This window comes from Anabas testudineus, chromosome 7 (assembly GCF_900324465.2).
Source record: "Anabas testudineus chromosome 7, fAnaTes1.2, whole genome shotgun sequence".
Classification (NCBI taxonomy): Eukaryota; Metazoa; Chordata; class Actinopteri; order Anabantiformes; family Anabantidae; genus Anabas; species Anabas testudineus.
Genome location: NC_046616.1, coordinates 1,763,420 through 1,778,539, shown reverse-complemented (window position 1 = coordinate 1,778,539; position 15,120 = coordinate 1,763,420). Strand labels below are relative to the sequence as shown.

General features: G+C 38.7%; 1 protein-coding gene across 2 annotated transcripts; it reads left to right on the top strand.

Annotated features, from left to right (window-relative positions):
* Positions 1–3,044: 3,044 nt before the first annotated feature.
* On the top strand, positions 3,045–8,756 carry LOC113167525 (L-rhamnose-binding lectin SML-like). Of its 2 annotated transcripts, XM_026368222.1 has the most exons (10): positions 3,045–3,084; positions 3,712–3,833; positions 3,997–4,029; positions 4,427–4,531; positions 6,700–6,835; positions 7,371–7,480; positions 7,584–7,628; positions 7,726–7,858; positions 7,996–8,099; positions 8,403–8,756. In XM_026368222.1, the coding sequence occupies exons 2-10, from the start codon at positions 3,803–3,805 to the stop codon at positions 8,417–8,419; spliced, it is 714 nt and encodes a 237-aa protein (XP_026224007.1). In that variant the 5' UTR covers positions 3,045–3,084; positions 3,712–3,802; the 3' UTR covers positions 8,420–8,756. The 2 variants fall into 2 exon arrangements, with proteins under 2 accessions (XP_026224007.1, XP_026224008.1); XM_026368223.1 differs by lacking the exon at positions 3,045–3,084 and having other exon boundaries at positions 3,699–3,833.
* The last annotated feature ends 6,364 nt before the right edge of the window (positions 8,757–15,120 follow it).

The window sequence follows — 15,120 nt, the reverse complement described above, 5'->3', positions numbered from 1 at the left end:
TTGTCCAGGCATGTTTTTATCATCTTAGAAATATCTCCAAAATACGTTCAATTCTTTCTTTTCATGACACTGAAGTAATCTTACACGCATTTATTTCCTCACGCCTTGACTATTGCAACAGTCTGTTCACCTGTCTCAGCCAGAAATCTATTAATCGGCTCCAGATTGTTCAGAATTCAGCTGCAAGACTCTTAACTAGAAAAAGAAAATATGATCACATCACTCCTGTATTAGCTTCCTTACACTGGCTGCCAGTATTTTTTAGGATTGATTTTAAGATTTTATTAATAACTTTTAAAGCTCTGCATGGCCTTTCCCCCAGCTATTTATCCCAGCTTTTAAAGCCTTATGAGCCTGCACGTAGCCTGAGATCCTCTGGTAGAAATCTTCTGTATGTCCCCAATGTCAGAATGACTACTAGAGGTGACAGAGCCTTTTCAGTTAGAGCCCCTAAACTCTGGAACAGCTTACCCGAGCATATAAGATCAGCTGACTCAGTAACATCTTTTAAAACTCTCCTTAAAACATACCTCTACCGGCGAGCCTTTTGCGATCTTCTGTAAGCTAAAACAAATCGGTCCTTGGGAAGACTCTCCATTAGATTACAATGTCTTTACGTTGGAACTGGTCTCCCCAAGGACCGATGTGGTAGTTGTTTGTATTATTGTTTTGTTTGTATAGCTGTTTCCTGCTCCCCAACTGGTCGAGGCAGATGGCCGTTTAACTTGAGCCTGGTTCTGCTGGAGGTTTCTTCCCCCAGGGGGAGTTTTTCCTCTCCACTGTTTGCCTAGTGCTTGCTCAAGTTGATCTTGTTGGGCTACATGTGTTTCTTGTCTGTCTTGTGAAGCACTTTGTAACATATGTTTAGAAAAGTGCTCTATAAATAAATTTATTATTATTATTATTATTATTATTAAGATCATTGGAGTCTCTCTCCCCTCCATCATGGACATTTACACAACACGCTGCATCCGCAAAGCTACATGCATTGTGGACGACCCCACCCACCCATCACACCCAATCTTCACACTTCTGCCATCAGGGAAGAGGTTCCGGAGCATTCGGGCTCTCACAACCAGACTGTTGAACAGCTTCTTCCCTCAAGCCATCAGGCTCCTCAACACACACCACAAACTGAACTGAGCACACACACACACACACTCACTAGATTTGACATGTTCAACTTGCTGTTCTTGCACATAAATTCCACCATCGTTTTTATAGTACCTCAGATGTAAATTGTACATTTCAGCTACTGGTCGCTGCTGTTTTGTGTTTCTGTTTTTCACCGTCTTCAGACGTCTGTCTGCACTTTTTCTTTGTGTTCTTGCACTGTTTGCACTAGGTTGCACAGGATGCACTTTATGTGGCTAGGACAACTTAGCAGTCCTCAGCTCCATGTTCTGTCTTGTTAATGTCTTATGTAGCACCATGGTTCTGGAGAAACGTTGTCTCATTTCACTATGTACTGCTTCAGCTATATGTGGTTGGAATGACAATAAAGCTTCTTGACTTGACTTGACTTGACTTGAATACCCCTGTTGTAGAGGCTAAATCTAGATGTCTGGGAGAGAGAGGGTGGGTGGGGGGTCAACAGGACTTAGTTGGTCGACAACAGCAAAAGTAACTAACTTAGTTTTAAGTACTAAGTTTTCTAGTAGAATCTGGTTCCATGCCTCCAGCTTCCTCCCTGATAACTACTTCACCTGCTTCTCATCTTTGCTGCTCTTCCTTCCTCCGTTTTTCTGGTTTGGCCGGTCGGTTGTAGCTTCCTCCTCCTCCTTACTGGTGTGTACAGACCTGTGCCCAAAAGTTTAAAGAATGATGCAAATATAAATTTTTACATTCTGCTGCTTCAGTTTTTAAGATGACAATTGACACACACTAATTACAGCTTTCCCAGGCAGCTGAATGCACAACTGTAAAGGAGAGGAGCTGCAACATCAGGAGTTCAGCCAAACCTTTGCATTTTCTTTTAAAATAAAGTCCCCAACAGACATATTGATAAATAATGGATATGAGATAAATGTTCAGAGGCACTGCACAAATACATATACCTATTTTAAATGTCTTGACATGTAAAAATCTAAAGAACTTTTCTCTTCAGACTTCATTTATTTCCTGCTACGATCTTTGATTCATGATGGGACCAGTGGGGTTGGGTTCTGGACTCTGTGGGGACCAGTCCATGTGTGAAAATTATGACTCATGCTCAGTGAATTGTGCCATTGTGGAGTTTGTCCATGACTATGAGGACAAAAACAATCCACTGATGGGAAAACCTGGTCATTCAGGACGGTCAGGTCGTCAGCTGACTGCATTGTGTTGACTTGTTTTCTTTGGCGAGGCAGAGTATTTATCTTTTCACTAGTTCTTTCTCTTGACCTTTTTATTGTTGTACTTTTTGGGACTGAAAAAAAAAACTTAAAGTAGAAATAAGTAGATTTAAATTGATATTTTGCATTTTGAGACTCACAATCTGTTGCAAGGGACCATTTTGATCTGTTTTGCTTTGCCAGAAACTTATTTTTTTCTATCTATCATCTGCTGAAACCAAATGAACCTATTCTCTGATGTTCAGCACCTTCTCTCCTGGTTATAGTAAAATACCAATGTGTTAGGTGCTCATGGCCACTCTTCTCCTTCGCTTTGAGCATTGCACCCAGCCTTTACATGGTGCTCAGTAAAATCTGTTGCAGGACTCTTTGTTCTTGTTGTTTCTGGTTCCGTGTGAAAGTTATAGAAGTCAAAAATCTAAAGCACCTTCCTGTTCAGACCTGCATTAATGTCTGTTCCGAAAACTCTAAGCCCTGAATTCTTTCATTGTCATCCTGTAGTTTCCAAGACTTCTCGAAACCTGGTCATTCAACACAGTCTGGTAGTCCGCTGACCTCGTTGTGTTGCCAACTGAAACATATTAATCACTGCAGTAGTGACCTAACACAAGACTTTTAACTATTTCTGTTAGTTGTTGTTTGCATTTTTACCTTTTCATCTAAGCATTTCCTTTTTCTTTATTGTTGCACTTTCTACTTGCATCTGCAGAGAAGCTGCTTCAGTCCTGAGCACACTTCAAGTATCAAGGTGAGAGCTAGAGAAACCTGCACTGAACCAAGTCATTTCCCATCAGACTTTTGTACAATTTAATAGTTTTACTTTGTCAAACCTGATCTTGACAGCACAGTAATGACCATGTGTTTACTCTCTCCGTGATGTTAGTTGTTAGTGTGTGAGAGTTCTCACGTACTGTCTGTGGTCACGTTTTGTGTTTATCCTTAAGTTCACACCCAAAGCTTCACCTCATGTCGTGCCCTAACACGCACAAGTGTCTAGTGATATGTACAAACAATGAGATTATCCAGGAACATTTGTGAAAGATGGATTTCATATTGAATTTCTTTACACTCACATTAATATTTACACATTGTATCATGGATGGAACAGACACAAACATCCAAATCAAATCTAGTTTTTTCAAAGTCACAGATGAAAAATGCAAATGTAAAAATCAGCTTTTAATAATCTGTTGTCTGTTCTCACACACCTTGTCCAGTAAATGTACTTTTTTAAGTGATGCCTCTGTTCTAAGATGTCATTAGGTGTCATTAGCTTCCTGGTATTTAAATCACCTGTAACTATTATTAGTGGTTTAACTTCCTCATTCCTTCTCAGTCAGTATAAGTAAATAAATGCAGCTTCTCCACTGGACAGTTGAAACTCCACAGCATAAATACCCGGTGACAGAAACACCTTCAGTTCAGCTGTTCATCTAAAACCAGATCAGGAACCAGGTTCAAACACCATGTTCTTCTGCAGACTCATCTCTACACTGTGTAAGTACATAACTGATGATACACAGGGTTAGGGTTAGACATTTAGAGTTTTTCTTACATGTGGAACAGAAATCGGACACTTCAGAAGAGTCTTACACAAATCAGAGCACTCTTAATAAAAAGTGAATAAACATTAACATGTTTCTTTTCTTTCCTCTTTCAGTGCTGACAGCAACATGTTTGCTCCTGAGTTCAGGTAAATGACTGAATGTCCACTCACACAGTACAATATGTTTTAATAACGTGCTTCTCTGTTAACCTTGTGTTTTAATATTAGTTTTTTGGTCTCAGGCATCTAAATAATAGATTTATACACAGTATATGAAGATATGCCTCATGACACAGCGTAACTATTTTCACACCTGTTTGTTGATAGTGTTGATTCCCTGTAGCTAAGAGTTGGTTTTTATTCTTCCTGAACTTGATCCTGAGAGTTTCTGACTAAACGTTATTAGAAACTTACATTTTTGAGCAGTCGACCAACCTGCTGCAGCGTCACTGGTCACTGAAAAATATCAATATTACCAGCAGGTAATGTTTGCTTTATCATTATTTCACAACAGTTTATTTAGTGAATGTTAATTTCATTGCAGGCTTCTCTACAGCTACACTGGTTTTCCCGTCCACTGTAACCGCCTTGTCCACAGAGAGAGTGATCACCTGTGATTATAGCTTCTACGTTCAACGCTTAAGCTGTGGTATGACTGGTTGTGCAGGCTGAATTCTGCTTACTACAAAAAATATGATACACACACACACACACAGACATATTATTCCTATTATTCAATTCAATTTTATTTGTAGAGCGCTTTTTACAATTGACATTGTCGCAAAGCAGCTTTACACAACCAAAGAACAGTACATGAACAGTGAATGTGTAAGAATCATAATAATAAGATTGTCCCTGATGAGCAAGCCGAGGGCTACGGTGGCAAGAAAAACTCCCTGAGAAGGCAACAGGAAGAAACCTTGAGATGTCTTTAAGTTAATGTGGAGTCCAGTTAGTTATTTGCAGGCAGACTTGTTCCAGTGCTGGACTATCGAGTGTTGAGTCAAGACCTCTGAGAAACAGCTTCCGACGTCCGCCAAGGCCAGAGCCATCTTCATGGTAGCGTGGAACCAACTCCAGTCACCACACGCATCCCATAGGGACCACATAGAGGATCCAAGTGACGAGATCTCCGACCAGAAGTTGGGCATCATGACGAGTCAGACAGGTCCAGAGGGAAAAGTGTGGACCGACGTGTAGCTTGACAGAGAGACAGGAAGAGGGAAAAGAGAGAGGGAGAGAGAAAGAGAGAGAGAGGAGAGATGGCAGTTAGTTGTATTCACAGTCAGATAAGTTTGAGGTGAATGTATATTTAGTGTAGTGCAGCAGGGACTCCGGCAGGACTAATTATGACAGCCTAACTAAAAGGGTGGGTCCAGAAGGAAACACAGACATGAGGGCTCCCTGGGATGTAGAGCAACCGAACACTTCACCATCAACAAACCCGAGTGATCAGTGAGAGTTGGGAAGACAGCATCTAAACTTACCAGTTCACCATAATGCTCTACGTCCATGAGTCCTTCCCAAATCTATTTACTCAAATGCTTGATTAAATAAATAGGTTTTTAGTCTAGACTTAAACACTGAGACTGTGTCTGAGTCTCGAACGCTATTTGGAAGGCTATTCCATAACTTTGGGGCTTTGTAAGAAAAAGCTCTGCCCCCAGCTGTAGTTTTTAGGATACGAGGTACTGACAGGCAGCCAGCATCCTTTGAGCGAAGTAGGCGTGGTGGATCATAAGACACTAGCAATTCCCTTAGATACTGTGGCGCAAGACTATTTAATGCTTTAAATGTCAAAAGTAGTATTTTAAAATCAATGCGAAATTTCACTGGGAGCCAATGAAGTGTAGATAAGATAGGCGTGATGTGATCGTATCTTCTGGTTCTAGTGAGGACTCTCGCTGCTGCATTCTGAACTGAAGCTTGTTTATGCACCTGGTTGAGCAGCCAGACAGTAAGGCATTACAGTAGTCCAACCTAGAGGTGATGAAAGCATGGACTAATTTTTCTGCATCATTTAGTGACAAAATATTCCTTATCTTGGCAATATTTCTGAGGTGAAAGAAAGCTGTCCTGGTGATATTATCTACATGAGCTTCAAATGAAAGACTGGAATCTAGAATCACACCAAGGTCTTTTACTGTTGCACTAGATGTAACAGAAAGGCCATCTAGAGTTACGACGTGATCTAACATCTTGCTTCTAGCTGCAGATGATCCTATAACTAGTACTTCTGTCTTATCAGGATTTAGCAGAAGGAAGTTAATTAGCATAGTGTCTCGTATATACTTTACATTACATTACATTACATTGTTCAACAGCAGTTTGATCTCATCTGGTTTTGATGAAACATATAACTGTGTGTCGTCAGCATAACAATGAAAGTTAATACCATGTTTACGGATAATGTTGCCCAGAGGAAGCATGTAGAGGGAAAAAAGCAGTGGGCCTAAAACTGAACCAGCCAGGAGAGGGCTGTTCCCTTAATTCCTACATTTTCTAGTCTGTGAAGGAGAATGCTATGCTCAATGGTGTCAATATGGTGTCAAATATATATATATATATATATATATATATATATATATATATATAAATATATATATACACACACACACACACATTTTTATATAGCACTACCACTAACTTGACACGCTACAGGTTTGTCTGTCACATTTATCCTTCTCTGTTCCATTTAAATGATGTAGGGAAATAACAAACATTGCTACCCTCATCATTTAGGTTTCCTGTGTAACGTTTCTGCTCTATAACTATATTTTCAGTGTGTTGTTGTCTGTTTTCCATGAATTGTAACAGAGGGCGGTGTGATTGGTGTGGAGGAAGCTCTGTATGGACGTGTAGACAGTGAAATCTGCAGCCAGGGCAGACCTGCATCTCAGCTTCTCAACACGAACTGCTCTCAGCAGGCCTTTCAGCATGTCCTCAGGGAAAGGTAAACAAACAATGAAGTAAAAAACTTGAAAAATCCAGCTAAGCAGTTACTCTTCTTCTCATGCATGTTGTACTTTTTCCTTCTTTTATTGAAAAAATGTAGTACAGTTAATGCAACATAAAGACTTCAGTTCAAAGAGATACTACATGGGTTTTGGAGGAACCCGGAGTTAACCCTGACCCTGAAGTTTGTGCACATCCACCCCCAAATGGTTTAAATGTTTCTGGGCTCTTGATGAACCAAGTTAACACTTACCAACATTAAAACAACTGTTATCTTCTATAACATGTATAGAATGTGGAGTCACTTCTGAGTAAAATCAGACACTTAAAATATGTTTTATTGATATGTACCATCTGTGAATACTGTGCATTTCTATAAAAAAGACTCAATGTCCCCTCTCCCCCCAGTTCATTTCATACATTCCCTTTGACTTATCAAGAGTCTTAGTAAATAACATATGCTTCACAAATCATAAGGAGGGAGGTTTGTGTTGGACGAAACATAAAATGTAGCTCTTTTTTGATCCCTGCAGGTGTGATGGAAAGAGAGAGTGTGAAATAAGCGAAAATGTTGTTCGTACTTCTGATCCCTGCTATGGCACCTACAAATACATTGACACCACCTACGCCTGCTTCCCAGCAAGTCAGTTAGCCTTCATGTTTCTACATCACTGATATGATGACCAATTTAAACCATTTTAAGTGTAAGTGCATATATCTAATGTGATGTTTCTGTATTTTAACAGGACACATTGTAGTTTGTGAAACCTCTTATTTAAACCTTCGCTGTGGTAAGATCCAATTCTCTCTTTTAGAGTTTTTGTGAATCATAATATTTTTCGCTTCATTAGTCTCTAAACATGTTCCATTTCCTCCTGTTTTTGTCAGATGAAGGACAGGTTTTATTCGTCTACAGTGCTGACTATGGACGCCACGACCGTACCACCTGCTCTTTTGATCGTCCAGCCGTGCAGGTCCAAAATGTCCAGTGCTCACGGCGTGTTAACAAAGTTGCTGAAAGGTGTAGTTTCTCCTTTCTTTTCTTAAATAGTCGTGATGGAAACCATAACAGTGAATGTTCCCTCATATTACAATGTACTTTCCAGTATTTTGTGCACATTCAAGCTTGTATTCACTTACATCACTCTGTCTGCACAGATGTAATGGGAAAAGCAGCTGTACTATCCAGGCGACCAACTCAGAGTTTGGAGACCCCTGTGTCGGCACTTACAAGTACCTGGAGGTGTATTACACATGTCACTGTGAGTGCAGCTCTTTCACCTATGCAATATGAGAAAACAGCAGTGATGCTGAGGTTCAGTAGATCCACTTCATTTAGTGAAATGACATTTATTCTGAATTTCTAGTAGAGAAATAAGTGAAAGTTAATGTGACAGTGGAAGAATTCTGTGTGACAAAGTTAACTTGGCAAACGAGTGTTTCCAAAGTCAACAAATGAACTTTGACTGTTGTTTTATAAAACTCTGTTCTGCACTAACAAAACCTTTTGTTCCATCATGATTGTTAATCTGTCTAAAAAGTAAATTGTCTCTTTTGTTTTGCAGCTCCAGTGTTTTACTGAAACCACACTGACCTGACAACATGGGAGCTTTTAATGAAATGTTGAACTAATCAGAAACCAATTAAACAATTAAAATTCCAGATACAGTATATGGCCAAAAGTATGTGGACACCTGAAAATCCCTCCTCGTGATTGTTGACAGTCAGATATGAGACCATTCAAACTGGAACATCCACAGACTCCTAGTTATATACTGTAATTGGATCAACAGAAGATTCTCAGTGAAATATTCCTGATTTAATGATTCATAGATTTTTCTACTGCTGTTATTTCTGTATTCTGTCTCCTTTGTATTCTTCTGGGACTAATTTCTTATCTTACTATACAAATAAATAGAACTTGCATCAACAACCTGTCTGGTCTTATATACACACCAGGGTCATGTTCTTCCTGATATTTCTGTAAAATATTACTTGAGTGTTCATTCTTTTCTCCAAATATTGGACCAGTGAGGCCAGTTTCTTTATTTTTGCTGTAGACTGAGATGATCTGAAACCCCCTGTAGGATCTGTCCAGACCTTTACTGTCCACAGTCAGATTTCATCAGCTGTGTGATGGTCACAAACATAAATTGTCCTGTACGAGTTCCTTTTAAATATTTGATGCTGTATCTGCCTCTGAGCTGTGTCATCATCTGTTTGAACAAGAATGTTGTGTCCAAACCACATGTGTACAGTCCTGAGTCAGACTCGTTCAGCGGTGTGATGGTCACTAAAACATCTCTTCTGTTATATTTGATGCTGTATCTGTGACACCAGCTGTTTTAGTGAGAAGGTTTTCTTCTCATGGTCGTGTACTCTGTCAGGTAGGGTCTGATCTTTCTGATGTTGTGGAGGGCATATCTGCACGACCTAGAGACTGTGGCGATGTGTTCCGTGAAGGGCAGCTGATCATCTATGATGGCCCCCAGGTTTCTGGCCCTCTTAGCGGGGACAATCACCGCAGATCCATTGTTAATGCTGATGTTGTGTTGAGTTGAAGGTCTGGCAGGGAAGAATAGGACTTCAGTCTTGGGAATGTTAAGTTGAAGGTGTCTTTTTCTCATCCAGGCAGAGATGCGAGATGAGGCAGTTGAGTCATCCTAGTGGGATCTTTTACATGTCAGCAGCCATGCAGGAGGCTCATCTCCTGGGCAGGAGGACAATTAAGTTGTACCATTTTTCTCCGTATGTGTGAACAACCTGGCTTTGGGTCTGTCTGAATAGGAGTTGACTGAGGGTCTCTCTCACTCTCTTCATCCAATTCAGTTTCCAAAGTGAAGATAACGTGTCCAGATGTTTAGCGTGGCCTGTGTTACAGTTTGCTAAGAAGATCATACGTTATTAACGATGATGATAATAATAAAATACTGAAATAACTGGAAAATGATTAGTCAAGTTTGCAGATGTTAACAGCAGGGAACTGTTCGAGTTCGTGTCATGGTGAGAGCAGCAGTAAGACCTTTAACAGTTGCTGCACACTATTTCTGCTAAAAATAGGAAGCTGAAACCTGTTTATTTTAGGTACTTCACAGATGCACATTTTAGACTTCCTTCTACTCTTCTGCAGACTTTGCAGAGGAGTGAATACCGTTTTCTGGTTTCTGTTATAGAAATAGAGACTTTTGTGTTTGCAGCACTTGAGATATGATATAGTCACAGTGTGAACCAGAGACACGTTATTAAAAGGAGGAGCTGAATTAATCAGGACATTTTGTCTCTTCAGTTGAATTTACAGCATCAACTCACATTTATTTATTTATTTTAGTTACTCCAACTCATCCCCATCATTATCATATTGTTGCACCTACAACTTTGAATCATCACCAACACAGAAGGAACAAGAAAGAGAGAGAGAGAGAGAGGAAGAAAATATAAAATAAGCTGCTTCATCTTCCTGACTGGTCAGAGAGATTCTGGACAGTGTGAAGTGAAAGAAGCAGTTCTCTGACTTTTCTCTATCAGGATGAAATACACAATAAAGATCCAACATCTCCTGCTCTTCGTCTTCTTATCAGGTGAGGACTGGTTACCTGACTGTGTATTTCATAATTAAATCACTGTTCATAACTGGTTTTGTTCGTTCATTTAACCTGTTCTCATGATTCTTTCTGCTTTTACAAACATTCATCATTATTTGTTGTTGCTTGTTCACTGTGCTTCTCTTCTGCAGCTCTATGTGGTGGGAACACTGGGCTGGTCAGTGCAAAGCTCAACATTTACACAGGAGCTGAAGGAGGAAGTGGTACAATTGACTGCTACTTGAATCTGCCTGGAAACACAAAGTTCTTCTGTAGGAAACAATGTAAAGAAGAAGACATCCTAGTTAAAACAGATGGTGTGACAGCTAACAATGGTAGATACAGTGTTAAATATAGCGATGGACCATCTGGAAGAGGAATTGTGTCTGTGACCATCACAAATCTGATCAAGTCTGACTCCGGACCGTACAGATGTGGTCTGGGCAAATCTTCAACTCCAGATTCATATTCTGACTTTGAGATCAGAGTTTCAGATGGTGAGTTTCTGCTGAAATCATTAAATCTCATATTTGGGGATGTAGTAGCTCAGGTGGTGGATCAGTCTTCTTTGAGGTACATGAACGCATGCCAACGTGTCCACAAGGATATTAATGAAGCATGTTATTATTATTTTAACATATTGTATAATATTTAACATAATTAAGGTTTATTGAAACATGAAAAAAAAAATCTCTACATTAAAATAGTAAAGTGCATCAACTAACATCAGCCAATAAACTCGTGGCTATGACAACTAACATCGGAAAATATCACACAGATGAACTATAACCTGACATTTCCTCAGACTGGAGATACATGTTCTTTAACTCTGTGGTTGTGTGATCATCATGGCTACATCATGTGTCGTGTTCATTTGGAGCATCATCAGAAATTGAGATTATGTAAAAATAAAATGCAGTTCTGCACAGAACCAATCAAGCAGTATCAGATCATCTCAGAGCAGCTTGAAGCATCTACCAATCATTAATCTGATCTTTAACATTTACGTCTGTAAAATAATCCAGTCACAAGGGAAAGATTTTGTTTTCGATCACAGAGACAAAATAGCGGGGATGGAATAGATCTCATGGAAATGACTCAGCACCAGTTAAACTATGGAAACACTGTGAAGTTCATACAGTAACTCTGGACTCTTAAATTTTTCGGAACTCTTGGATAAAAATGCTGGTTTTATCAGAACAAGTGTTGAAGGAGACACTTTGAGAAGTCCATGCTTTGATGAAGCTAATAGAAGCAGATTCTTCTTCTGTAAAGACGAATGTAATAAAGAGGAAGACGTTCTCATTGAAACCGATCAGAAGAACTCTCAGAGTGGCAGATACGGCATTGAATACATTGATGGATCTGTATTTGGACTCTATGTGACCATCCAGCAGGTGACCAAGTCGGACGCTGGACGGTACAAGTGTGGTTATGGCAGAGCTTTGTCTCCAGATTCATCCTCTACTTGGTTTTCTGTCATTGTCGTTGATGGTGAGTTTTTATTCAGTTATATGAGAATATTTCTTCACATTTCATTCAAAGCACATTAATTAATTTAAATTCACAGTAAAAGTTGCTTCTGTTGTGATTTAAATCTGAAAACACGTTTTAAAATTGTACCAAACAACATCTAACTTGAAATAATCTGACAGAAACATGATTATTAAATGTTTAGTGCAGCATTTTATTTCTCTCTTTGGGATTTGTCTGTATCAGTATTTGTTCCGTTTTTGATTTTGTTGTTTTTATTTTTTATAATTGTCTTTGTTGTTCACAGCTTCAACAACATCCAAACCAACTCAGACTGTTCCATCTTCTTCAACATCAGTCCCATCAACCTCCACATTTTCATCAGTTTTCATTGAAACCACTGAACAGCGAACAGCTACAGGTTGAACTTTCTATTTTGATGCTTTCTTTAGATGGTTGTTGAATTTCGATTCACACTGATCAGCCACAACATTAATACCAGGTGGTTTTATTGTTGTGGCTGATCAGTGAATGATTTTTAACTTTTACCAGTTGTAAATGTTTTTTTGTTTATGTCACTGATTCGTTCATGTGTCTGAAATGTTGAAAATGTTCTTACATTCACAACAATAAACTTCTTTTCACTCTTTAGGTAAATTAGAACGTACATCTGAAGGTAAAGTGTAAAAACCCTTAATTTAATGTTTGTTTGTTTTTAAACATTTGATGAACTTTTCAACTATTTTTTTATTTAGACCTCAAATTTGAAGTTTGGATAATTCACTGTAGTCACTATTTGTATCATCAGTTTTATGCTATTTTCCAAATTGTGTGAATGACTGAGGTAAATCTGGAACTGGAACCTGCCTTTCAGCTTTGAGAAACTATTCAGAACAACATGTTAAATGGTACAACTAACATGAGAGATACTTATTTACAATCATATATAAGATTTAGTAAAGTGAAAAGAGAGAAATAGACCAATGTGTGGACACTTTTAATTTGCTAACACCGACCAAAATGCTCTTTTTCTTTTAAACTGTCAACACACTCCTTCTCCCTGTCTCTCTCCTCGGTCCAGGCTCCATCCTGCCTCTGGTTGTGTGTGTCCCCTTGGTTGGTGTATCACTGATGGTTGTTCTGCTGCTCCTCTACAAATGGAAGAAAAGGAGAAACTTAGATGAAATCACCAGGAGAAGCACAGATGGAACAAAGACAGAGGTCACTTCCTTTGACTTATTTAAACCTTTGTTCTTCAGTTTTAGTGATGATGAGTGGTGTGAAATCTTCTGTACAAGATTCAGTCTGTGATACACTGAAATTCTAAAATGTCTGAAGTATTGAGATGGATTGAAATTCAGATGGAGTTCAGATAATTATGATGCCTAAACGTACTATATATATATAAATAAAAGTTTTATTAGCTCTCTATGACTTTGCAAACTGTCAGTAAACAACTTTCTTAATGAGGAACTATGACAACTGTGGAGTAAAATTTTAATTCATGCTGATCCCTGTTCAAGTAATGATGATGAGAGAAGTCTGCTTGTCTTTCTTTGTTTGTCACCCAGGAAGAGTTGCTCCCATCACATGTGGTACATGATAACTCTGAAACTGCTGAAGCCCACAAAACAGACTTTCAACCAATAAGATTTCCTCATTTTGCTCTTACTCATGCATGGTATCAGAAATAGGAACAGTACTTTTCTTCTACACAACCATAGAAACTGTAAAGCAACAAATTAATTTTACTGCTGTTACCAGAGTTTCCTGATTATTGACAGTTTCAAATTTAAATTATCCAGAATAATAAATAAAACATCTTTATGATAACTGTTAACATAGGTTATACAGTTAACCATGGATTATTACTAAACCTCTATTTAAGCCTCTCATTTAGCCAGAGGTGGAGGTGGTGCTGTTTCTGTGTCAGAAGGTAATATAAATTAAATGTATCTTAATATATTTAATTTCCTACTATTAATCTTTGTTTTCTCTTTTACTGTTAGATGTCTGTTACATACGAGAACGTGGCTCCACTAAGAAGATGTGAAGAACCTGTCTACCAGAACAGTGTTCCAGCTGAGACTGAATTGACAAAGGCAGAAAACTAATGGTGATGTTCAGATTTGAATCTAGACTTTAGGTGTCACCGTATCTTTTGCTGATACAGAACTGTTCATGTTTCTGAAGGTTCCGCATCATCAGAATATTGTTGATTGTTTTTCTCCCACACTTAGGAAACGTGCACAGTCCTGTTTTTAATATGTACCTGGACATTTATCTTTTGTCCTTCAGGTGTCTCCTTCATCGTCTCTCTCCTGTGTAAATGTTTTCCTGTTTTCCTTTTTCCCACATGTGAATGCTGGGCATGTGTAGTTTGTGTAGTTTGTCCTCTCATGGGAGATTTGTGATCATAAATTACACAAAATCTCTTTTCAGATCATTTAACTGTTCATACCTGACTGTTGGGACATTTTGTTTTAATGAATGAGGACGGGCTTTAGCATTTAAAGTCCGTCCTCATTCATTTCTTTGAGTGTTATGGGTGATATTTTTCTAATCCAAATGAGTCCTATAATTTCATATTGTTTCTAGTCATCATTATTGTACCTGTCACTATGTGTTGATGTGGATATTTTGGTGCACATTCAGTAGATGTTCATAAACTTTATGTAACTAGCTTTTTTTCAGATGAAATAACAGTTTCAGTGGAACAGTGCTTACTTACAGTATGTTGTAGTTTAACAACTACAACACACATCATGTTTTGATGTATGTTGGGCTCTTGTGATCTTTGCCTCTTGAACCAAGTTTAACTACATATATTAAACACTCATGAGAAACTGTTACACTACTGGTGCCAAATATGCATAAAGACATGTATTAACTACAGGAAGTGACAGAACTACAGAACAAATGTACTCACAGAAGAAGAAGAGGCAGATTAAAGTGTGGAAGATTTTAATGATGAGGCTCTGATGGTTTATCGCTGCCTCTTTCTTCTTCACTGATAAACAAGGAGCCTCTCACTTCTCCAGTGATGGAGTCCCTCCTCCAAACACAACACACAGAGTTCTTTCCCCTCGCTCCAATAATCAGTCTTTATTTTTACAGAAGGGTGTGAGATTAATCACACATTCATGTTTGACCACAGAGGAGAATATAGAAATGTCGATATACTCCGAATCATGTGGTTCAGGGCCGTGCGTGCAGTGAGCACCACCAA

Bases quoted from the DNA above. Each gene is read 5' to 3' on its own strand.
- LOC113167525 (XM_026368222.1), top strand. From the start codon at position 3,803: ATGTTCTTCTGCAGACTCATCTCTACACTGT. The intron at 4,532-6,699 runs GTATGACTGGTT...GAATTGTAACAG, and splicing joins CGTTCAACGCTTAAGCTGTG to AGGGCGGTGTGATTGGTGTG. The intron at 7,629-7,725 runs GTAAGATCCAAT...TGTTTTTGTCAG, and splicing joins TTATTTAAACCTTCGCTGTG to ATGAAGGACAGGTTTTATTC.